A 26,140-nucleotide genomic window follows, 5' to 3' on the forward strand; every position below is an offset into this window, starting at 1 on the left:
ATATTGCTCAGGAAAACTGAAAACACTGATGCTTTTTAACAAGACAGTTATCACAGCATAAGCCATCTTCTGACACATAGGGAGGAATTCATTAAAGATAAAGCGCTGTTTATTTGCACATCCTGTCTGCATTGCTTCAGCAAACGATTCACTAAAGGACATCAGGTAATCGTGCTAACAATCCTAAAAATCTTCAATCTATAAAGTATATAATATTTCTTCTCTATTGTTCTCTAACAAACACTAAATAGAATCTCATTGCATGAACTTTAAAACCACAATGTTTTGTTGGAGCCCTTGCATTGTTTCTGATAAGTCTCGCTTTGGCCAAAGCGGTTTAATTGGAATCTTGCCCTGTGGGGTGAGCACAGAGGTCACTGATCTCACGGGGCACCTCTTCTCTCGCCTCATTACTAAATACACCGGGCCACCATCACCCCACCTCACCTGACCCAGACAAACAACCAAACCTATTCTGAAGACAGAAAAATATTAAAGGATTAGTCAATTTTCTTAAAAAAAAAAATCTAGATATTTACTCACCACCATGTCATGCAAAATGTTGATGTCTTTCTTTTTCAGTCGATAAGAAATTTTGTTTTTTGAGGAAAACATTCCAGGATTTTTCTCATTTTAATGGACTTTAATGGACCCCAACACACAACAGCCCCAATGCAGTTTCAACGGAGTTTCAAAGGACTCCAAACGATCCCAAACGAGACACAAGGGTCCCATCTATAGCAAAACGACTGTCACTTTTTACAAGAAAAATACAAAAAAATGCACTTTTAAACAACTTCTCGTCTATCTCTGGTCCTGTGATGCACCAGGGCGACCTCACGCAATACGTCATCATGTCAAGAGGTCACGGAGGACGTATGCGAAACTATGCCCCAGTGTTTACAAGTGTGGAGAAAGAGGACCGTTCCGACATTGTTGTATGTCAAATAATACTAATTAATGTCTTTGTGTCAGTTTATTGTTTAAAATGGTCCGCAAATGTGCGTTTTTATATATGTAACACGTGACCTTTCCACGGCATTACGCAATTACGTGAGATCGCGCTGGCGCGTCACAGGACCGGAGATAGACAAGAAGTTGTGGTTTAAAGTGCATATTTTTAATTTTTCTTGTAAAAAATGACAATCGTTTCGCTAGATAAGACCCTTATTCCTCGTTTGGGACCGTTTAGAGTCCTTTGAAACTCCGTTGAAACTGCAATTTTAAACTGCATTAAAACTGTTAAGTGTTGGGGTCCATTAAAGTCCATTGAAATGAGAAAGGTCCTGGAATGTTTTCCTCAAAAAACACAATTTCTTCTCGACTGAACAAAGAAAGACATCAACATTTTGGATGACATGGTGGTGAGTAAATTTTCTGGATTTTTTTTTTAAGAAAATGGACCAATCCTTCAAGAAAACGACATCTAACCAATTTTCTTTCTCACAGCACACAACTGCTGCTGCACATGAAGCCCTTTTAATGATGTGAAGTTATACAGCGACACTTTAGCACTTAAAAGACGACACACACACACACACACACACACACACACACACACACACACACACACACACACACACACACACACACACACACACACACACAGAGTTTATCATATTTACACTGTTATGAATCTTTAATCCAAATACAAGAAAACATCTCTGATGAAATATGAATTAGAGTGAAGTAAAAGGCAAAAAAATAATATTAATACAATTTATTTACATCAGGAGGAGGGTCTGCTAAAATCTGAATTCAGAGTTACTGAGAAGAAAGTGATGTTTATGTGTCTGTCACTCTGTGTGGATTTTCATTAAAGCTGACAGAAAAGTAATTTTCTCCATTACTTCGTGTTGCTTCATGAAAGGCAACAGTACACATGAAATAAGAAATAGTTTACATTTTTTTCAACACAAAAGCAAAAGAAGGAATAAAGAAAGATTTTTGCTCACTGTTCTGATGTCCATATTAACACAGTCAACTCTTTCATTAGAGTGATCGGAGACGGCAGAGATGAGATATATGAGAGAGAGAGAGAGAGAGAGAGAGAGAGAGACAGACCCAGACCACAGCACAAAGATCCGCATTTCCATCTAAAGAAACCAAACCTGTGATAAAGCAAATTCCATCAAAGCTGTTTTGTGGAAGAAGCTCACCTCCGCTGTCCAGATTAATCCATTTTGACGGTTAAGAATATTTTACCTCATCGGTCAGCATACAAATGAAGCCATTTCCATAGCCACACCAAAAGTAAGAGCTGATAACAGGCCGCGGATGCCAGTGAAATTCAATTAGGGATTCTGAAGGCGCCAACGAGGAGAATATGGAATTACCCCAACTGCCACACATACCCAATTAGACTGACGGTGTAAAATAAGTCGGAGGAGGATACCCGAGGCAAGAAGGATGAGGCGGGATGCGGGGGGATATGAGAGAGATGGTGCAGTGCGGTGTAGAGGAAGGCCCTGCTTAGCTCGACTCTGTGTGAAGGTGCTGGAAACACCAGCTGTGCCTCTGAATCTCAGATCTGTAGCCAGAGGTGTAAAGTCACACACGCCTTCTATCTGACAGACCTGCAAACTCTCCTGTTAAATGAGGATTTCCCTACTGGAGCCATACGAATTTCATGATGCAGCTGCCAGGGTTTGTTTGTGACAGAACTGACATTGCAAAAAGAGTTTAAAGAGCTAAAATAAGTTATAAATATTTATACAACGGGCCTGTTGAATGCTTGATTCTGATTGGCTGAGAAATGTTCCATGGGTGTTGATTATTTTTCGGTAAACCGCACACCGAACCTGTCAAATGTCTTTAAATAGGCACCAGAGCAATTCTTGTGGTAACTGTGGTATAAGCGGATTATCTTTGCGTCGTGCCGCACTACCCACTTTGGATGTGCATTATTTTCGAATAATTCATCGACCCGACGTCAATTATTCCTGACCTAGATTTAATTTTCATCTGATGATTAACAAAGGTTTGAACACTGAACTGAAAGTACGTAATGTATAGTTTAGCAAAACTGGCCATTTTGTGACTAAAACGTTACTTACCATTAAGCTTTTGCCCAGTATTAAGCTACATAGTAAAAATAAAAATATTGCAAATGTGCATACTGCAAAATGCAAGCACAATAACAAAATGTTTTAAGTTCTGTAATGTATAGTCAAGGTGCCTGTATGCATGCTCGTGCTCTTATATTATGAACATATGAAAGATGATAAACGATCAGGAAGAATTAAAACACATAGAATTGTTATAAAATTACGTTTTTCTTTTAAATATATTTGTATATAGTATAAATGGATTTTGCAGCCTAAAGCATTATCGTACTGCACATTACATCATTTAAAGACTTAGCACATATAATGTTTTCCTTCAATGTGCAACCCTACATTGTATATGTACTTTCCAGACTATAAAGGCGCAACGGAGTATAAGCCGCATCATTCAAAAATGCGTCATTGAGACGAAATAACATATATAAAAGTCACAGTGGACTATACGTCGTGTTTATTTAGAAAATTATTTGACAAAATCCAAGCCGAAGGACAGACATTTAATCTGTAAAGGCAAGTTTTTCAACTAAACAATAGCAGACAGAACAACAGGCTGAATAGATGTCTGTACGTTAAAGTAATATTATCAGTTATTTAAATAGCATACAGAACCTACCTGGAAGGTTATATAGGCTAAATTAACCAAACAAGCCAACTAGCATGAAGTTTGCATACTCGACATTCCACATTACAGAATCCATTGAATTACATAAATACTCTCGCAGCTATAGACAGTAATGTTGTCTCTTGCCTCTAAATTAATTCATACGGACTTACGAGGCGCACCTGACTGTAAGACGCAGCACCAGCCAAGTTATGGGGAAAAAATGCGGCTTATAGACCGAAAAATACAGTAATAGCAATGTAAGAGTGCTGATCTTCAAAACAGACTTCATCACCACATACACGCTCTACACCTTCTCCATTGCTCACAGGGGTAATTCACTAGTGCTGGCTACAGAATCTGCTAACTTGTTTAAATTTGGCAGCAGAGAGTAAATAGTGGGAAGGCGACAGCACAAACTCTGCTTAGACTCACAAATAAACAGTTCTCTCCATTACAACTCTGCAGTTTGTCTCCTCTGGAGCCAGAAACATTTTTTTTCTTTGAACCTCAGAATTCACACCGCATGACGCAGAATACATTTGTGCTATCTAAGGAACGGATCTACACACCACCCCTGAAGCTGTAAGTTAACAAGTAAAACGGAGTTGGAGATGCATGTTAGTGCACATGCTATTGATATAGAAAACTCAGGTTCAAATCCAGCCTCTCTGCCAATACATTCCTGTCTCCTTTCTGCTTCTTATTGCAAAAATGTACAAACAGAATTAAGGATACTGGTCAGTTTGTGGCCGTCTGAAATTTTCTGGGAGATGAGCTTCATACAGCTGTCTTGCCTTGGTGTTGCCCATGTTCTCCACACTCTGAAAGAGAAAGAAAAAGAGAAAAGTAAACACTTTAACAGAAAATGAGCACAAGACTACAGGTGGGAATAAACATTTTACATTTCCATTAAATTTGGCAGAAGCTTTTATCCAGAGGGACAAGCAATGCATTTGAGCTATGTGCTTAATGCTAAACTATTTGAGTTGCAGAAATATGAAACTGTGACAAAAGCTTTTTTCGTTTTTAACGCCATGCCAGCTTTTTTGGCTATGTTCATGGTGAGAGTCGGGTTTAATTATAAAGAATAAAATTAAACATGTTTGTTTTAAATGAGATTTATTTTTACTAAAAACTGTAAAACTATATTTGGACTGACTTGGTAAAAGACTTAAAAGTATCAAAACCTGATATTATATATATAAAATCAATAAATAAAGGTTTAAAGTTAAACTATTGTGATTATTTACACTTTGAATATAGTTTTATAAAACTGTGAAATTATCACGATCTTCTTTTACTCATTTTGTTTCGTTTAAAGGAAAACACCACCATTTTTCAATATTTTACTATGTTCTTATCTCAACTCAGACAAATTAATACATACCTATCTTTTTCAATGCATGTACTTAATCTTTGTTCAGGGTGTCGTGAATGTGTTAGCATTCAGCCCAGCTCCATTAATTCCTTAGGATCCAAACAGGGATGAACCCAGAAGCCACCAAACACCTCCATGTTTTCCCCATCTAAAGACTGTTACATGAGTAGTTACATGAGTAAGTATGGTGGCACAAAATAAAACATGTTGCTGCAAACAAAGTGCTCTTCCGCCATAAAATATAGTTCTCATTTTTTATACACTTAAAAAATCACGTTTTATTATGTGGCACCACACTTACTTGTGTAACTACTCATGTAACTGTCTTTAAATAGGTAACACATGGAAGTGTTTGGTGGCTTCTAAATTCATCCCTGTTTGGATCCTAAGGAATAAATGGGGCTAGGCTAAATGCTAACACATTTATGTCGCACTGTATAAAGATTAAGGTGTACGCATTAAAAAAAAATAGGTATGTATTAAATTGTCTTAAGTTGAGGTAAGAACATAGTACAATATTGAAAAACTGTGGTGTTTTCCTTTAACTCTTTCCCCGCCATTGATGAGTAAACTCAAAAATGCTTCCCTGCCAATGACGAGGACTATGCCAAAAAATCTATCTATGCAAAAAATGACCTAATATTACAAAAACTAAAAATATGGATAAAATATTATAGGGGAAATATCATAAAACAACAATACCGGCTGGTATCATGCTGTATAAAAAGAGGGTAGATAAAGTAATGCAGGACAATGGACCTTATTACTCAAAACATTAGATAGAGAAATTTAAACACGTACAGTCGAGAGCATACAAAAGTAAAAGGCCTTAGTAACTCCTTTTCATAGACCACATTCAGGGAAGAATAATCTAAATATGAGATCCAAGAAATTGCCTGTTTTCTTGAAGTGAACCATCCGTAAAAAACAATTTGTATTTTGTAAATTAACGTTTTTGCCAACCAGCCTCATTTTGTCTATGTAATACATTACACATCACCAAATGATTAATACCCTGGGAGGGCAATTTAAAATACATAAATTAACAACAATGTTAGAAAGGAAACTTTTTCAGGATAAACTAAGATAGAAATATACATATTCATGCATTATGCTGCTTGGTCCCCCAGAAATGTAATCTAGATCTTCAACATCATAAGAATCCAATTACCACTAGATAAAGATCAACCTCATTCGTCATTAAAGTAGTGGGAATTTCACTGGCTGTGCAATGGGAGCGACAAAACAAAATTGTATGCGGTGATTGCTGTCCTACATTAACACAAAACCCCTGATATATCCCCAACTAGCAAAGGTCTTGTTGAAAACATATGACCCTTCACCTGAAACAGGTGCTCATGTAGAGACCTCTGGCAGAGTTCCACTTAACCAGAACACAGATCTAATTCCTCATTAATTGTGTAATCCAGTACACAACTGCTCGGAAAACCAAGCCGTGTCAGAACATATTCAAATTACATGTATTTGGATGATCGGTTCAATGTCACATTCATCCCAGTCTGTCAGAGACTAATTAATGTAAGAATGATTGATCAGACTGAAGGAAAAGTAGATGCAGAAAAACAGACAAGTAATTACTCATCAAGAATTAATTACCCACCCAGACGTCAATTAATATGCGAAGAGGAGATGCAAGGCTCCCTTGCGGTTGCTTAAGCTCACGTGGAGGAATAAATATTTCGAGACGGTGCCTCTCACAGCAACACACAAACAGTCACACAAATACAAGCTCAAGCTCCTTCCTTTAATGGCAAATGCAACTTAAAGGAACAGTTAACCTAAATATGAAAATTGCCTCATTACTTTTAAAGAAAGGAAGTCACAGACATCTGGGATGGCATAAGGGTGAATTATGAGAGAACTGGGTCAACTATTCCTTTAAGACTGAAGTACATGCCCAATGTCTGATTTTCTGTTGTGTTGGTGCACAATTGTTGCACTCTTTGCACAACTAAAACACACTATGCACTAAATTACATACTTATTTCCGACTGTGATTATTAACAACAAACAGCAAAAAGAAATAGTTTGCTGCTGAGTTGGCTACAATCTCACAACAGATTGGTCGCAGACATCAAACATCAAAACATTAAGATGAATAAAAGTTATTTGGACTACAAAAAGCTGTGTGTAATGCTATTATAACTAAAAGTTGTGCTGGATAATCAGGCATCTTAAAGCTCTCATAACACACGCCGTTTCTGCATTTCTGATGTTAATCTGGAGTACATATAGAGTAGCATTACATCCTTTATATCTCCGAAGAGTCTTTAGTTTAATCAGATTTATAAAAGAAAGATTAGCTTTACAGAATCTTTCCGGTAACGTACGAAAAAATGAAGGAGGAGTTACTACCGCGGGAGGAGCAAGTACGAGTCATACAACACTGTTTAACTTATGATTCACAACATGTTTGTGTCATTTATATAATATGCACGTACCTATTTCCAACATAAGACAGAAGTCTTATTTACCGCATGCAACTCATGACCCGGTTGGGACTTTTCAATGAAATCCAGCGTTAAACAAACACACATGCAAAATTCCGCTGCTACTCCGGATAATAAACTATATCCATTGTTTCCATAAGGCGGTCTTTCTTCTCCTTACATCCAAAAACACACTTCGTCTTTCATGCCATTGTTGAGGTTTGAAATTAAACAAAGCTGTCGCGTGATGTGATGTTTGTAAGTTCTATAGTCTCCAGCTGATTGATGGGTGGGCGGGGTTTTCCGGGGGAAGTGCCCATAAAAAGAAGTGATATGTATAGAAACCCCTGAAACGTCAGCAGGACTGGTAATAAAAAAAAACTTTCCGAAACTTGTACGAACCCTGGCGAAGTGAATTCAGCACACAAATACTCTATAACACGCCCAACTGCTTTTTTGACACTTTGCCCACGTTTAGCATAAGGAAACAACTCTATAACTGTGTTAATAAGTCAGAATGCATGAAATACCATTGAACCCCCCCTTTAACTTTAGGCAACCAAGATAGGGAAGTCTTGCAGACACAAACACACTTTGTATCTGCTCGGGGGTCCATTGGTCTAGGTTGACTGATTTGACGCGTGATATGTGCACTCCCAGGTTCCGGTGAATTCCAGCACAGCGGATACAAATAAACACACCGAGATTCCAAGAAGCCCATCGAGGTCCTGCAGAGAAAGAGAGAGATAGAGAGAAAAAGAGAGAGACACATGATTTTTAGACCTGGAGTGAACTGCAGTGAAACAGATAACAGCATCGTAACAGGCAGTGAAGAAGCAGCAGTTTAAAATGAGTCATGGTGTAGCCTCAAGCTTTGACTCACTAAGACATTGAATAAACTGCTTTCTGCTTTGAAAAAGAAAAACAATATCTAAACTAGGGCTGTACAATTTGGACCAAAACTAATATTGTGGATATCCTGTCAAAGACTTGAACTACATGATAACAAACAACCTTATACGGGTGCTGTTTGCATATCAAGGCTACAAAGAAAAAAATCTGTACCTGGTAACATGTAATTAGATTTGTACATATGTGGATATAGTATAGTATGGATACACTGTTCTGGTACTTACAAGATACATAAAGAAAATGCCATGTGCACTTGCTGAATGTGCACAGACTACAGACAGCACCCACTGGTGCCTTTTCACTTTGAAGTATGCACACTACGCATTTAAAGGAATAGTCTACCCTTTTGCCATATTAAACTATGTTATTACCTCAACCTAGACAAATTAATACATACCTATCTTTTGTCAATGCGTGCACTGTACAGCGCATTGTGAATGTGTTAGCATTTAGCCTAGCCCCATTTATTCCTATGGTACCAAAAAAAAGTTTTATTTTGTGGCACCATACTTACTGGTATAACTCCTCATGTAACAGTCTTTAAATAGGGAAAAACACGGAAATGTTTGGTGGCTTCCCTGTTTGGTACCATAGGAATGAATGGGTCTAGGCTAAATGCTAACACATTCACGAAGCGCTGTACAGTGCACGCATTTAAAAAGAATAGATATGTATTAATTTGTCTAAGTTGAGGTAATAACATAGTTTAATATGGCAAAAGGGTAGACTATTCCTTTAAGTCTTGTGGTTTAATAATTGCACTAGGCCATCGCTTTTCAAATTTTATTTCCCATAACAGTTCAGCCCTAAGCAAAACATTCAATCAAACGTTTGGAGAAAGGACAATTATATTTGATCCAAGCATTAAGGCAGCAGGTACCCCACCACCAGCTTACAAATCAACAGAGCCGATAACCTCAGTTACACAAATAAAATCTGCTATGGTGAAACTGCATTGGGAGACGTTTGATCACATCAGCCACAGAAGAGGGAAAAATTACATTTATGCTAGAATACAGACAGTGTGCGATTAACTTGATTCTGGCATCTGCAATATAGAGATCTCAGAGGTAACTGTAGTAGCATGTGGGCGAGTGGCACAGGCTCAGTTTGACTATAGATGCTAAGAGACCAAGGTCATGCATCTTTCAGCACCCCTCAAAGCTCGCTTATAGAGACTAAGCAGAGTTGATAGGATTCGGGTGAAGAAATGTGTATGTGAGGGTAGACGTGGGTAGGGGGGCACTGGAGCGGTCCTGACAGCTCTCGGGTGAACGGTTGCTGTCGGTTAAAGCACGGCTCCTGATGGGCTATAAATCACAAGGTTTGCTGGGAAATGGATTATTGTGGTTTACCCGCCCTTTTTGGCTTTATCTACACCTGTCTGCCATCTTAGGACACGTCCAATTCTTTTCTCTGTCTCATGCTATCTTGTAGCATGATGCTTTATGCGTGGAAGCCTGTGGTGGGCGCTTGGAGTATCTGTTTTCTGTGGCAAGATGCTTGGCATGGGCTTGCATGTCCATCAAGCAACAGTGAAGTAATGCACTGACCATGCCACCCACAAAGATCTTCAATAGCTTTCAAGGACTTTCCAGGTCTAATACCCTCAAATTCAAGGACTAAATGTGGGGACACTTTGGGGACGCCTCCAGGGGTAAGTGCGTCAGAATGTGTATATCAAATTCAACCAATTGTAAGGCTTAACGACAAAGACAGGGTGACGCGGGAGCCGGGAAGTATTTCGCTATCTGAAATATTGCCAAAGATGCCGTTACAGGGACACAGGAAGTATGACAAGGGAGACGCAGCGCCTCGTTCCCTTCTCAGGGAATAACAGTTACATACCCGAAACGTTTTCATGTGTCAAACACAACTATGCAAAAAAGCATTTTGGTATGAATCAACATTCGCATACAGAAGATATAAGCATTAAAGGGAACAGTTTAGCACGTGTGCTTAAAAAGTCTAGAATTTTTATGATATTATCCTACACTACACAGGGAATAATATGGATTTTTTTTCAGAAAAGTTCTTGGATAAAATAGATTCAAGCACTTTCAATGACCTGTATCTATGTATGTATATTTTCAAAAACTTCCCAGGGCCTTGAACCCAATATTCACAAACTTTCAAGGATTTCAAGGACCCGTGGGAACCCTGTGTAAACTAGACCTGGTCATATGCATAAAATTTGATATATCAATACCTTTATAAATTTTGACAGTTTAACTGTTTAGCGGAAAAAATAGACCTAGTGACCACTTAATACTTATATGGAATTAACACATGTACGTATGTATATATTTAATATACACAATACTTTATCATTATATATCTTCAGCACAACTGCCTCGATAAAATATTGCCCAGGCCTACTGTTAACCATGCAGATATACCTCCAGAATACAAACAGTATAGCAATGCATACACGGGTCTAGCCGATCCATTAGCATAACAAACACAACGGCACCGTTTCTCCATTTTTAAGCGTGCTCATAATTCATCCTGCATGATTGCTTGGGATATTAATGGCCAGCTTGCTTTGTTCTCCTCCCAGTTGACAAAAGAGGACGGTGACGAGCGAACAGGCTGATAAGATTCCCCCAAACTCCGGTAAAAGTGTGGTAATGAGAGACAGCGGGTTTCAGAGTCTCTTATCTCTCACCCACCCCAAACTACCATCCGGCTGGCTGCACAGGCTCCGTCTGCCACCCTCCCAGATTTATTAGCTCAATAAAAGGCTGCAAGATTGTGTCTCACAACGCTGCACCAGGAGCTGCATAACTCACCCACAATTAAAGAGGGTTAATTTGTCATTGAGTGGAGCCCGGTGCAGTGGAGGGTGCTGCTGTGCCCCTTCACCAACCCTGCTAGACTGAAACTCTGCAGTGGGGACTGGATATTCTCAGGTCTCCAGAATACAAGCAGATGGGAAAACGGTAGACTGCCTCTAAACCAGTTTACACAGATTAACATCTGGTGATCTAATTGGAAAATACTACATGCAAGTGTATACTGGGAATAATTCTTGGAAATGCACATTTGTATTGTAAAGGGAAAACAAGAACCGAATCAAAACTATTTGGGAAAGCTCACATGCGAACCTGGACAAATAGTTTAAATATGCCTGCAGTGATGCACTGATGCATGTAGTCGTGAAACGGTCTTTCCCTGATGAAATCCAATCACATGCGATCTCCGGAGACACATCTGAGATGCATGTTAATACCAGGTGTAAATCTCTTGGTTGACCACTCACAAGTGGCTGTCATCTGAGATGTATAGATGGGCGGCACAAAAAAAAAAAAAATCACCATATGAGGAAGAGTTATATCAACAAAACCATACATTGAAGTAGCAATATATATATTTTGTAATATATATATATATATATTATTGCTAGAAATTCGATCCAAAATGTTTTTTATTTTGTGCACCTATGTAACAGTACCATGCCTATTCTCAAGTGCATTTTTATGATTTTGCAACTCATTTCATTTCAAGCTCCCATTTGATTACTTTCTCTTTAAACTGGAAATTGGTAAATCTTCTTATTATTTGGACAAAACCAAATAATAAGGCCATTTATAACAAATTGATGATAAATCTGGCATAAACTTAAAAATGAGCGGCTGACTCACGAAACTCGGACAGTAATTCATCATAAAAACTCCTATCCAGAGGAGTTAAACATTAGCTGTTTTGCACCCAACTGTGACAGCGTGAAGGCACATCAAGTTGATTTCTATATTAACGCAGCAAGTCGCTACATTGCTTGGCAACCATCTTTACATCTGCAGTTACACATGTCTACACATTCAGCGTAGCATGTCGAAACTAAATCACTCCTATTATAAATTAATGAAGCTGGAAGTGCTTGTCTATGACATTGTGAAGACTATAGATTTATAGATTTCTACGGTCACATAATGAATATATCATCCAACTGCCCAGTCCGACCAAGATGGATGTTAAGACCCAAATCACTGATAACCAACCCACAGTACATAAACTGGAAATGTGGTAACCGTGGGGAACCAGCATAAGTTAAAACCGAGATAGGTCATGACCAATGACCTGCAGCTCTGTCTGCCTTGAAGGCTCCAAGGATTAAAGATGGCCGCTAGTGTTCATAACACTCAATTTCTATCATTCACTTTCACATATTCCCCTTCAAGTCCATTTATTACATGCACAGCTGGTTGCAGCAGATGTGTAGAAGAGCTGGCAAGTCCCTTGGTCACTATACACTGGCTAATAATTCAGCATTCATCTCAAAAGAAACTGGAACCTGATGCTGTAACAAGTCCTCACACTACAGCAATAAGAGCGAGATATAAAGCGCTGCATGAAAATGTCTCAGAATGGCTGAGGAATGCTATATTTAGACCTAAAGAGAGAACATACTGCATTCAGCAGCTGGTTTGTGAGATAACATATTTTTGGGAAAGTCGGAGGAGTCTGTATGCGTGTGGCCGTCCCCGGAGAACTCAATTAAAAAGGCAGGCTAAATAAATTATTCAGTGTCTAAACATTCAGATCAGAGCTCGCTGTGCCCCAGGACTTTTGCGAAAACGTACAGCAGGAGATTTACAGTTGGCTGTGTGGTCCCTGGGCCCTTGCCCACTTCATTGAAGAGTGACACCAGATTTATAAGTCGGTAGCTTATTTGCCTGCATATAACACCCAAACAATGCGCCGTGCCCAATACAGAATGTGGCACGAATGCACACTTCATCTTTTTGTCCCTCACACGTCACTTGTGCCTTTGTGGCACCTGTCTCACCGAAAATTGAGTAGCCATGTCGTTTCATCAATGTCACCCCAAGGCTACAACAGAGCATTTGTCAAAATAAACAACAGTCCCTTTTGCCCTCCATCTTTCAATTTTGGGGGCATGGGTAACCGTGGCGACAAGAGTCCCTATCTCTCTTTATTTCCTTCCTAATGCCCTCCATCAGGTTTGCCAAAAGAGGGGGAGAGAGAGAACAGAGGAAGGTGAAAAAAGGGAAAAGGAGGACAAACGAAAAGAGAGAACCGGTACTTCAAACCCCCCCCACCCCCCAAAAAACGTAAAGAACTTGAGCATCCTCCAGCTACGGTTGGGTAACACATCAAAAGGCTGGTGATGATTGTAATGGCCTGGTTCAGGGACATGAGCCAGCTGTCTTGTCTCAGGACCCAACATGGCTGTCCCCCACACTGCCGGTGTCGCTTTTAAAAGCCTATTAGGACCCAGCCTCTGCAACAAATATCTAGGGATCATATTTAATTTAACAAGAACTAATCTTAGTTCAATATCTTGTACTGTCAAAATGTTTTAGGACGCGCATTTGGGTTTGGTGGAATATATTGATATTTCATAGAAGTAATAATTTACTTCATAATGCTAAATCGATATTGTGACACCAAGAAAAATATTTTTTACATGAATGTTTTTATGAAAAAGCTGAAGAGAGAATTTTACACCAAATAAAGAAAATCACAACATTATTGTACTGTAACCCAGATATCTATATGACCAAGTCCATTAAATATCTAATATAATAGTATGGAATACAATTCTCTCTCTCTCTCAAAGCCTTGTTTTTTTATTTAAGTCAAATGAAACATGGCATGTAGCCTGACTCAGTTCTATAAATGTGTAAGTGTGCAGGTATCCCAGAATGCACTGCAACACAGTGATGTTGGCCACACACACAATTCGGTTTCTTTAAACAGAGCTTGCTGCGCTACTAAATAGCATATGACAGTTCTGATGACGTTTATATAATAGGCTGTGTGAATGTGTGTGTGTAAGGGCAAGCTACACTTGTACAGTGAATCTGTGTGCATCTCTAACTAAGTCACTGTGAGAGCTGACTGCTGAGTATAGGTCACTGCACAATGCATGCTGGGAATGCGACAGTGGGATGCAGTCATAAACAGGAAGTGAAGCGGCAGGAGCTTCCTGTGGTGGCACTCACCTTCATCCCTAGGTCTAAAGAGAGAACGAAATCAACCAAGCACTCCAACAAACACACACCTAAATCCGAGTATGCACGCACATACTTTTTGACTATAATTTTACCCATTGAGCCTTTTATAAGTGCTACTGCCACTTTCTTAAAAGCCATCATTTTTCTCTCATTAAAAAAGTGGAACGAAAAACAACCACATCACACAGCAGAACACTCACATCCATCTTAATATGAACCTTTACAACAACATTGATAGCACTAATTTAATTTCATTATTAGTTGCCTGAGACTGCTTTTTTATGTTAAAAGAACCAACTTGTGTTGGTAGAAGCCAAATGTAAGCATAAGGATAAGCTGCTCCTTTCCACCCCATGGTTAACCTTAGTAATGCCTACACATAAGAAACCAATCCAAAAATGCAAAAAACGGAGGCAGGTGGTAAACATACCCCTCCCCAACACAACCGTAACAGAGGTAGCAACCCACAGAGCCAAGAGGATTTATATGAAAGCCAACCGTGATATACAACACTGACACTGAATACAGACTTGAGACTATATAAGAGAGAGAGAGAGAGACCAATACTGGAATAGACCGAACGTAATAAATGTCCCCGTTAACGCAAGACCTCACATGAACCAAATTACAACCTGTCAGACTCTCAGCTGGGGCTTCCTAAAACGCTGTGAAGACTGATCAGCCCCCGTTATGCTAAAGATACTCAAAGCAGTCAATGGAGAGGTATCAGATGAGAGGGAGCAGGGTACACAGATGGGTTTTTGTATTGGGTTGCTCCAGAACTCGTAACTTTTGTACAGTTGGATTTTAATTTAAAGGACTAAAAAATAAAGAGATGGAAAGGGCACCCTGCCCAGAAAGGAGACACAGAGGACTTCACAGCACTGCTTTACCTATAGTGTAACCTCAGAGCGCCACCTGGAGGAGGAGAATGTTAGGGATTGAAGATAAATAGCATTTTCTTTAGAGATTACATAGTGTGATAAACGGCAGGTATGAAAAAACTAAAGAGTTACTTGAAATAGATCAAATAGAGATCTCAAAGACCTGATAATATTAATATTAGAGTATTGACTCATATTAGAGCTGCACATCAGTATGAGATTATTATTTGGGCAAACATTTATATATCTAAAAATGAAGAAATATGTATATCATTTGCCATCATTATATTATATTAGATTTTAAAGGGACACTACACTTTTTTTTAAATATGCTCATTTTCCAGCTCCCCTAGAGTTAAACATTTGATTTTTACAGCCCCGGAATCCATTCAGCCGATCTCCGGGTCTGGCGCTACAACTTTTAGCATAGCTTAGCACAATAGCTTAGCAGAGTATAGTTCCTAGCCATATCTGCCTAGAAAATCACAACTTTTAATTTTCTGTCGTTCTTAGTACACAATGTAACTACAGAAAAGTCAAGTTTAAAAAAAAATAATATTGAAACTCTTTGGTTACTTTTTCGCGCGACGCCAATGGTCCAATCAGATCCAATGGACTATGCCAAGCCACGCCAAAAGTGGTAGCGCCAGACCCAGAGTTCAGCTGAATGAATTCCAAAAAGGTAAAAATCAAATGTTTATCTCAAGGGGAGCTGGGAAATTAGCATATATAAAAAAAAAGTGGAGTGTCTCTTAAAAGATGCAGAGAAACAGAGAGATAGAGGCATTGGTACTGGATCTGTATGAAGCCCATATCGATCAACCACAAATTAACAGTGTAGCCCAAGTTCCCCTTCTTCTCTTATATTGATTCACTGTGGTCAAGACAGCCATCAGCCCTGGGCCAGTAACAGCATCCTGACAACAAAGCTGCAAAGCATTGTGGGAGAAACGGAATCACACTGTGAACAGTATGAGAGTCAGTGACCTGCTGAGACACTCCAAGTGTATTTTTGACTGATCCTAGACCTGTCACAGTGTCCCAGACAGCCATAAAAACAACACAAATCACGGCGTTGCAGTCAGCAAGCAATACACACCATCATTAACAAATGATTGATGGCATTTTAATAATTTACATAAAACAAGCTGCTTTAAAAGCACTAAGAAGCCAAAGATAAAAAGAGCTAAAAGTAGGAGATACATTTTTACAAAACAGCTGAAGCTCTTTGATTTTACAGAACTGAAATCAGTGCAAAACAGATATCTTCACCAAACCTTCATCTTTACAGACACGACAGCAGATGCCATGTGACAAGACACTCTACAAAGCCCCCAAATAAATTAAGACTTCAATTAAAGATTAAAGCCCGTCACAGAGATCCTAAGAGAACCAACGCCGCCATCAGAGGAAAAAAGACTCTGTTCAAAGCAAAGCTCTGCTTCGCCAGTCCTCTGAGGTACGAGAACGCACGCATACATACTGAGCATCTCAAAACTGGCAGTCAAGTCCAACTGAGTGACAGTCGAGTTCGGCCTCAGAGAGGAAAGACTAGCAGAGCATGAAATTAGAGCCTCTATTCCAGTCTGGCAGGAGAAAGACGTCTACCAGAGTCTGACAGTAAAGGTATGCCAACTCAGACTGCTGAGGAAAAGAAAGTAGGAGAACTTTGGGAGGTAAAGGTCTCAACAGTGGCTTTCTGTCAAGCAGACAGGTAGAGATATAAAAAAATTGACCTCTGCAAACAACCATAATGGTCTCTTTACGATGCGGTGTAAAGCAAGTTTTGAAAAATGTGACCTGCAGCTAAGGAGCCCGAGTCATTTAACATTAAGAATAGGATTGAGAACAGGGGTATGTCTCACCAGCTTTAGGCTATGCTGCCCCCTGCTGGTGAGCGACGTTGGAAATTTGTTCAGCATAGATCTAAAGCAGCGTTTCTCCCAACCCTGTTCGTGGAGACTACTGGAGGTCTCCCACATCTGACTCCTGAGTCTCAACTAATAAGCTGATACAGGTGTGTTGAATAGGAAGAGTTGGAAAATGTAGTGTTGGTTTGCCTCCAAGAAAGGTTTTGGAAAACTGATCAAAAGCACCATTCGGACTGACATTAAATGCATGTTTACAGACAAACCATTACATCAAATTAAAGAGCACCTATTTCATTGCTAAAAACTTTATTTTGTGTATTTGGTATAATACAATGTGTTTGTGTGGTTTATGGTTAAAAAAAATTTTTTAATTATTTAAATTATTATAAAAAAATATTTTCCACATAACGTACATTTTTGTAGCTCCATATTTTAACTCTTTACCTGAAACACACAGATTTGAAAAGCTCCGTGTCCCTGATTGGCCAGCTAATCTGTACGTTGTGACTGGCCTGAATACCTCTGATGTCAACCAGAAATGTGACGCTCCCAGCCATGTTTAAAAGATCCGATCACAATGCAATGCTAACAGGAGTTAACTTACAGGCTGTGAGTCCGAAGTGGGAGAAATTATGATAATGTCGGTCTTGTCTACATCCCCAATCCCAGGAAGTAAACTGTTGCCCACAATCCATGTGTTTGTTGTAGTCCAAAAAAGAGATTTATGTTGGAGACGATAATTTGCGTCATTGTTTACTTTGAGGTAAGTACCTTTTGCATATCGTTAAGATGTACTAATACACACTTACACACCAAAAGAAATTTAAAAATGTGAAATGGACAGAATGTGCTCTTTAATAGAAATCCTTCAAAAAATAACATCCTAGTCTTGCCAACATTCTGCTGTATAACTTACAAGACCTTTACTGTTTTTACTGTAACTGCATTGCTGTTCATTTGCATAAAGGAAAACTTGTCCAGGCTTGCTGATATAAATGTAAATATAAACCTATTTAAATGCATTGTATAAATGTGGAATTTCAGGAAACACCACGCAAACCAATGTTGACACTTGAGCCTTGTAAACAGAGGAAGCAGTATACAAATGATCTGTGCTGTCTTAGCATAGACATCCATCTTACCAATGCTTTCTTTCTGAGAAAATCCCAAAAAGGAAGCTAAATTCCTACACGTTTCAAGCACTAAGCTAAGGAGAATTAAGCCAAAATACACCACAATGAATGAAGACATAAATCTTGTTAAGAATTTAACCACATATTTCTGCGGGGCAGCAAGAAACATCTCACTTGCACCACCTGCTGACAACCTAAAGCAAAACGGATTTCCAGACTACCGGTACTTAAAAACACTATTGATTTCTTGAGCGTAAAAGCAATACTTCAGTCAAGTCCTTTAACACATTTAACAATTACTAAAATAATAAAATCCAATAAGTAATTTAAAACTATACTGTAGTAGGAGGTAAATGCTTCCTGAGAGGAAGTAGGCCTGCATCATTAGGCACAAGCTCACAAATCTAAAAACTCAGATCGGATCATGACTGATTCACCTATAAGAATTAGGGCTGAATCAAGGCTCAGAAAAACAGGCCAAAACATATTAAAAACCGATCCAGAAGTGAGTGTCAATAGTGGCACAGTTTGGTCAGACCCTTAAATGCACAAAATCACTGACAGTCTCCTACAAACAAATCTCAGTCTCAACAGTCAAAAAAGACTCCATGATTACACGTTTCTTCTGGCCTGTGAATTGAATAAAATCTGTCTCAAAAGCCGTGCAACAGCTGGTCCAGCCTAGACAATTCCAGATGGAAGTAAAACAACAAGCTAATATTTGGGGAATATTTAGTACTGTGTAATGGTTGTAAATTGACTTATTCCCTAGGCACCTGATTAAAAATAACAATAAAACAGGTTTTTGAAAACAGCAATAAATTCTTATAAAAAGGCTTCATGTCAAAGTAATGGCACATTAAAGGGAAAGTTCACCCAAAAATGAAAATTGGTCCAAAAATAACAAAAATTATGACTTTATTCAGCATTGCCTTCTCTTCCGCATCTATTGTGAAGCGCATGCGCGAAACTAAAGACATGTGACTGCAGGATGGCATATGATGCTGACGTGTTATCTGGCGCGCCCCAGCTGTTGTTTTTTTGTTTGTTTGTTTTTGTGCGCCCGGGTTTCGTTTACAGTCTGAGGGAGACGCACGCTTGAAGTTTGAAAAAAAAAACTTTGCAAACATGTCTGTGGATAACATGTCATCCGCGTCACTGCAGTCACGTGACTTTAGTCTTGCACATTCACTTCACAACAGACGCGGAAGAGAAGACAATGCTGAAAAAAGTCGTAATTTTTGTTATTTTTGGACCAAAATGTATTTTCAATGCTTCAACACATTCTAATTGACCCACTGATGTCACATGGACTACTCCGATGATGTTTCCATGACCCTTCTGGACATGGAAACCATACATAGAATTTCAATGGAGGGACAGAAAGCTCTCGAACTAAATATAAAACATCTTAAACTGTGTTCCCAAGATGAATGGAGGTCTTACGAGTTTGGAACGACATGAGGGTGAGTCATTAATGACATTATTTTCATTTTTGGGTGAACTATCTGTTTAAGTAAATCTGACTAATAAAAATACCTAAATGTGCATCTACAGATTTACCCAGAAAGATATTTAGATTTAAACATAAGCTCTACATATGCCTCAACCTTTCATGTCATATTGTCAAATAGGGGTGGGCGATAAACCGGTAGACATAATTAACCGGTAGAAATTTGTCAACCGGAAAAGATTTTGGACTATCGTTTCTATCGAGGTTACGCGCCCACGTCACGCTCCTGTGCGTGTGGTCGCGAAAACGTAACGTTTGTACACGTATTTAAGCACTGCAGTTTTAAAACAAGTTATTTTAAGCCATTGAAACACACACAACAGATCTGTATGCGTGCGTTCTTTCTGTGTGTCAGGAGCGGACAAGTCGCGCAACCGCTGCTCTTTCTGTCTGTGAAAAGCGCGCAAGTCGCTGCTCATTAAGCTTGTGAGCATTTTTCCGCTTTATTGGCCTTAAATACACATATGCGTCAAAATTCCCGTCTTTGCAAGCATCCTCATAAACACGACCAGTTAGATCTTAAGAGAAAGTAAACAGCTAAAAGAGAAACCGCATGTGTAACAGTGTATTGGATCCGGTCTTTGGTCTTAAAGGGGAATTTACCTAATTTAGCTCCTGTCTGTCACTCGTGTTAATCAAACAGCATTTAGAGAAAATTTCTCACTGCTCCTGATTAAATCACTTTTCTACCTTAAATAAAAAAAATATATATATAGGCCTATACATACATGCATAATTATTTATTATCATTCTTATATCATTGACTGTTTATCTTCAGAGAGCTTGAGTTTTGTTTGTTTTTATCTTCTTTCTGTGCTTGTATATGTTTTTGTGAGAATTATGAACATTTCTATGGTATTAAAGATTTAAACTCGTTATCATGATATAAAATTAATCCTATCGTGACAGAAGATTTTGGTTATATCGCCCACCCCTATTGTCAAATATTTTGTCTAATATTTAGTAAAGCTTTGATTTTGTATTGAATGAAAATGTATTATTTATAAATTATTGTGAATATTCTATATACAATTATTATAATATAATGAATAGTCTAAAATACAGTATGTATACTGCTTTATATAAAAATTATATGTAATTTATAATATACCATTTAATAGCACCACCCATAGAATTTCACAGATTTTTTCCTAAAAGAGTGTCAATGCATGCCACACTTTCATCTGCCTTTTATTTTCAAATCTGTATTATATTATAAAGAAACAACATGTTTAGACACAGGCTGAAACAGGGGCGACTGCTGCACGTGTGCGTCAGAAGACGAGAATCCAGCCCAAAGGAAAACAGATTGCTGCTACAAGGCATTTCTAGAATGCATTAGCAGAGATAGTGATCACACACATCATTTCTGACAAGTAAAAAGAGGAAAAGACTGAGGTTTCATGTTGCAAGGGAAATCCCTATAATGTGTAAAGACAGGACTGTGCTGTCATCACTTGGACACAGAACAGAGATCTGGGATCAAGAGATGTTACGCAACATCCAAACAACATTTATTAAACATTCATATTGTTGGCTTCTGTTTTCTCTGTCAGATTGTGAAAAATATTCTTCCTCCTAAATCATAAAATACTTCCTGTAAGCTAATAAGGTCAAACAGAGAGAAACATGCTGACGTAGATTTTCATCAGTTCTTATCTCTGCGAGTGACAGTTTTAGAGAGAGCACACGGGAGGAAGTACCAGAGCACATTTCCTGTCTGTCCATGTGGCATAGGCTTTGTACAGGGGAAGTAAAGGCTGGAAACACTTTTAAACAGACATCACTCTCAACACTCTCCAGTAGCGCACACATACAGACACAGACACTTCTATAAGCACTTAAAGCAGGATGGGCACACACATACACACGTCAGCACTCTCTTCTGCTGTTGTCTAGAGACCCATGACTGGATAATTTCTCAGTACTAGTGCTGCTTGAGATCTTCCCAGAATCTGTGCCTACAGACTTTCCCACAATATCACTCATTTTAAAATGTTGAAGTTTTACATTTAGTCCACACTTGCTTGTTTGCATAAATATTTTGGCTATTTGATACTACATTTCAAGTACTGAGAGTGTAGTACTCGAAATTCTCTGAAACTCTTAAAAAGTAAATCTGTACCAGATGTCCATCTATTGCCATCAAGATGGCCAACAGATTTCCTTGTTATTAGTTGGAGAATTGGACCGTCCGACTAACTGGTAATAGGGGGTTAATGTACAGATTTGATGAGGGTTTTGATGTAGTCTACACACAGATTTCTCTAACAAAATCTGACCAATAATAAAATCCTACCCTCTCTCACGCCAAGTCGTGTTATTGTCACAAAATATTTGATTAGTTTATTCGTGTTATTGACACGATTTTCCACTGTTGTTCATGCCAATGGAGCACAAATGTCTTTTTCGTGTCACCCAGCACAAATTAGTTTTTCGTGTCTGTGGTACGACTTTCTTAATCGTGTCATTTTATATATTTTTCTCATTGCTTTTTCCAATTTTAAACCATTGTCACCTGGTGTTGGGGTTAGATTTGGGGTTTGGGTTAGGATGTAATTTTATGCATTGGTTTCTACATGTTTTTCTTCTGCTTTTAAAACTATTCTTGCCTGCAGTTTGGGTTAGGAAGTCGCAAAAAGTGATTCTAAACCCAACCCAGGGCTCCAGACTGCCACCAAAAGTTGAGAGTGTGCCACTTAATTTTACATGAAGTCGCACATGTGCGACCAGTAAATTTGACCTTTTTTGTGATGTGACACTGAATTTGAAACAGCACGTTGTACTTTCTGCATCTATCATCAAAGTATTTATTAGTAATACAGTGGAAATTAGCAGAAATGTGAAAATTTGGTTAGCATGTTTATTTACTGTGTGTGCCCCTAAATTTTCTAGTTGCACCCCCTAAAATTTTCAGTTTGGGGCTACTGTGCTCCTAGTGAAAAAAGTTAGTCTGGAGCCCTGCAACTCCGAGCGACAATGGTAAAAAAATTGACATTCGTGCTCCAGTGGCACGAAACACAGCGGAAAATCGTGTCAATTACACAAATACATTAATCTAATATTTTGTGACTATAACATAAATTTCCGTGAGATTGGGTTGTGAAATCTGAGCATCACTTACAGCAAAGACTTGAATAGAAATCTTAAAGCAGTAATGTGGTATGAATCACTGCGTAAAATCAATCTCAAAACAATCTAAAACAAAACAACACAGACAATACCATACAAATATTAAACAGAGCCACTGGGATTTGGGGACACATTTTGTATTTCAGTTTAATGTGATGGCTAGTAAGATAGACTTCAGAATAAGCATGGCAGACGATATGCAGGAAGAAATTTCAATGATGGTGTTCGGAATGATTTTCAAAGAAAATTCAAGGAAAAAAGAAAAGAGTTTGGGTGAAGTCATGGAGATGGTGGGAACATGGTCCATCTCTGCTGTCCACATCAACTTCACTTTGTGCTGCGCCATGACTGCTTCAGATTCCTATCATCTCGCTTTCTGAGGGTTCCCTTCACACATCAGGATTTCTGATCTTAAATAATAAACATGTTTAATATTTACAAAGCTCCTACGTTCTTCCGATCAGGTTCGGACACTCTTAACACACCAAGGGAACATCTGATAATATTTAGACCGATTATCTTTTGTGTGTACCGAGCATAATTCTCAATATTGGCCTCAGCAAATGGGAATACAATAGAAAGAGACAAGAAGCCAAAGGCTTCTTTGTACTTATTGTATCTCAATCAAAGATTACAAATAAAGTTCACAAACTGAGGAGAGCAGTGTTCTGGATAACTACTAATCACACCCTACCGAGCATCTTTCTAACTAGTAGGGAAAATGAAATCTGCATTTACCCACAAAGATGTACAGCAGAAAGAAATGTTCATCATCAACTGGAAAAGTGGGAACTTGTTTTAACATGATGTACCGTGTTTTCAACAACTGGTTGACAAGACTGGCATTGCCCAGTGCCCACCCACCAAACAATGGTCTATTGCAACGTGGTGCCAAATCAACAAAAACAAAAATGTTTTGAGTAGACTATATCAAAAAGTAGCCCTCCTTTTATCCATTGTGGTAGCCCTTGCTCATAAAAAGGTTGGAGACCCCTGGTCTATTGCGTGTGACAAACAACAAATGTTTGACTTAAAACAATTTACTGTATATTTGTATTGAGTTTACATTAGAGCCCGACCGATTTATCGTTTTGCCGATTTTATCGGCCGATATGAGCATGTCGCAGATATATCTGTATCGGCGTATAAGCCGCAGATATGAAGCCGATATGAACGTTCCTTACAGAACACATTAAATGCTTTTGAAAGATGTAAGTACTTGTTTGTCCAGCAGAGTGCGCCCTATTGGTTGCTAATGGCGACTCAGGTCACTCACTGTAGTGACATCAGCCAATCCCCCACCCCCTTCACTTCAGTCAGTCTCTCAGTTCAGGTGGCGGGCGCGGCAGTCACGCGGTTTCTTCAATACATTTTACACCTGGTATTAAGACGCGCTTTGGTCGATTGGATTATAAGTGGACGAGAGAGACACATTCCTGTTTACATTTGGTGGTTTTAATCAGTCTTTTTTGTCCACGTGCGAGTTGTTTCAAACGCAAGCGGAAGAAATGACGCGAGGCGGAGAAAGCACGCGCTTAAACTGACGCGCAGTCTGTAGGAGTACAGCTGCTTGTGCTGTTACATGCTCATTTCAAAGCAATTGATTAAATATGCTTGCGCAACTTTACACCCTTTCTTAAATAAAAGAGGCGGAGAGCAGACGCTTTAGTTTTATAAAAGTTTAAAGTCCCGGCAGAACACTGTGGGTTCGTGTTATAAAAAAGTTGTGCAGTACATTAAACATTAGCCTACATCAGTATGTTGTCAGTAATTCAAGCATTGTCGTCTTAACGGTAAGTTTTTAATTAATTTGTGAAGTACATAACTTACTCTAAAGCTAATAAACAATGACTTTATAAGTTTCCATTTTTTAAAATAAGCCCAATATAACATTATTCTCGTTAAAACTGACAATGGTTTAAGTTATATGTATTTTGTTTTGTTTGTGTTTTAAAGTTATTTATAATAAGTCAAGTTTACTGTTTTGTGCACTTATATCAGAATCATTTTGGATAATAAAGTTTATTGTTAACTTGTAAAACACACCTGCCTATATTACATATCTTTGTCACGTCATTTTAAGTGTTTGATCACCACATTTGTTGTGTGATCATAGAGTGATCATTGCAAAAAGTATTTATATATAGTATATTCTGTTAATGTATATAGTGTATTCTATGTACAGTACTGTAGTAGTATAATATACTGTAGTATATGTGTACTGTACTATAATATGCACATAATGAATATCGGCCGATATATCGTTATCGGTCTTTTTTTACTCTCTAATATCTGTATCGGCATCGGCCCCAAAAAATGCATATCGGTCGGGCTCTACTTTTCAACCACATGGGGGAGCTGTAAGTCATTTTTACATGGAAACTACATAGTGTTGCTTTAAATGCACATGAGCTGATCTCTACATTAATGCCGCTTTTCCATTGCATAGCATAGTACCCCACGGTTTAGTTTAGTTTGGGTCGGGTCACCTCACCTCACTTTGGCGTGGTTAGCTTATCCATCGAGTTTTGTATCACTTCGTAGTGGGAGGGATTATAGGCGTGTTGTTATATTTGCTCTGCATACTGCTGTGACATCATACAAGTGAGAGCGTCGTTGTACATTCCCATACATTTATTTATTTCTCAGTTCGCCACAGAATTAAAGTTGGCCAACATAAATAGATGTTTGCACATCGGGTTTATCACTACCTCTGTTTCACATGACAATTTCTGTTCAAACACCCGTGGTGTCATTTGACGGCGCTCCACTGAGCCTCATTTAAGTTGCATTTAAGCATATTTGCGAACGTGCGCGTCGCGAATTTACAGCCACAAACTGCAAGAATGGAAAAAACTGTTATGGTGTCCCTGATTCTTAAACTGTGAATGTTTTTATCCCTAAAAGGGAGTTTGGGAACTTATAGCAGAGCACAGAAGACAACATGTTTGCTCGAGACAGCGCAAGCTAGCACTGAGGTAAAGCTAATCTTGTAGTGACGATTCTGTCAGACCAATCAGTGATCTACAGTGTTTTCGCGTCACGTTTGGTATCAGCTCGGGTCGCTTGGAACCCCAACCTAGGTGGTACGCAAAAAAAGTATTGGGTACCACGTTGTGCGCCTAATGGAAAAGCTCCCAAAAGTAAGCTTACCCGACCCAAACCAAACCGTGGGGTACTATGCATTTGAAAAGCGCCATAAATGGCCGTTCGTGGT

General features: G+C 38.7%; 1 protein-coding gene across 6 annotated transcripts in view; it reads right to left on the bottom strand.

The window, feature by feature from the left end:
• Positions 1 to 26,140, bottom strand: part of smap1 (small ArfGAP 1) — a 110,594-nt gene that overhangs the window by 75,821 nt on the left and 8,633 nt on the right. For 4 of the 6 annotated variants that reach the window (XM_073873298.1, XM_073873295.1, XM_073873301.1 and 1 more), the window contains exons 2-3: positions 8,086 to 8,225; positions 4,405 to 4,484 (exon numbers count right to left, since the gene is read on the bottom strand). In XM_073873298.1, the coding sequence (XP_073729399.1) occupies positions 4,405 to 4,484; positions 8,086 to 8,225 (220 nt within the window). Of the gene's footprint in view, positions 1 to 4,404; positions 4,485 to 8,082; positions 8,226 to 26,140 lie in introns of all 6 variants that reach the window. The other 2 variants (XM_073873297.1, XM_073873300.1) reach the window with 1 other exon arrangement.

Source organism: Misgurnus anguillicaudatus, chromosome 11 (assembly GCF_027580225.2).
Source record: "Misgurnus anguillicaudatus chromosome 11, ASM2758022v2, whole genome shotgun sequence".
Lineage (NCBI taxonomy): Eukaryota > Metazoa > Chordata > Actinopteri > Cypriniformes > Cobitidae > Misgurnus > Misgurnus anguillicaudatus.